The sequence below is a fragment of the Pterocles gutturalis genome, unplaced genomic scaffold, assembly GCF_000699245.1.
Source record: "Pterocles gutturalis isolate BGI_N339 unplaced genomic scaffold, ASM69924v1 scaffold33145, whole genome shotgun sequence".
Classification (NCBI taxonomy): domain Eukaryota; kingdom Metazoa; phylum Chordata; class Aves; order Pterocliformes; family Pteroclidae; genus Pterocles; species Pterocles gutturalis.
The window spans coordinates 2,211-2,496 of NW_010141896.1; the positions used below are offsets into that span (position 1 = coordinate 2,211).

General features: G+C 60.1%; 1 protein-coding gene across 1 annotated transcript in view; it reads right to left on the reverse strand.

Annotated features, from left to right (window-relative positions):
* Positions 1 to 188, reverse strand: part of LOC104469620 (glutamate receptor ionotropic, NMDA 2C-like) — a gene marked incomplete at its 3' end in the record, with an annotated part of 1,951 nt that extends 1,763 nt beyond the window's left edge. Inside the window, exon 1 of the mRNA XM_010084196.1 lies at positions 69 to 188. Coding sequence (XP_010082498.1) covers positions 69 to 188 — 120 coding nt within the window. The remainder of the gene's footprint in view (positions 1 to 68) is intronic.
* Between the last annotated feature and the right edge of the window lie 98 nt (positions 189 to 286).

Below are 286 nucleotides of genomic sequence, written 5' to 3' on the forward strand. Positions count from 1 at the left end.
CGAGGACTCCTCCCCACCAAAACCCCTCATGATTTTTCTAGGGATCCCAGCGCCACCGGCAGCCCCACCTTCCTGTCGCTCAGCCCCGACACGGTGTCGATGTACTGCTCCTGGATCATGAAGGCGGCCAGGTTGGCAGTGTAGCTGGCGAGGAAGATGACGGCGAAGAAGGCCCAGATGAGCACCATGATCTTGCTGGTGGTGCCTTTGGGGTTCTCGATGGGCACCGAGTTGTTGAAGACCAGAGCCCAGAGCAGCCACACCGACTTGCCGATGGTGAAGGAGG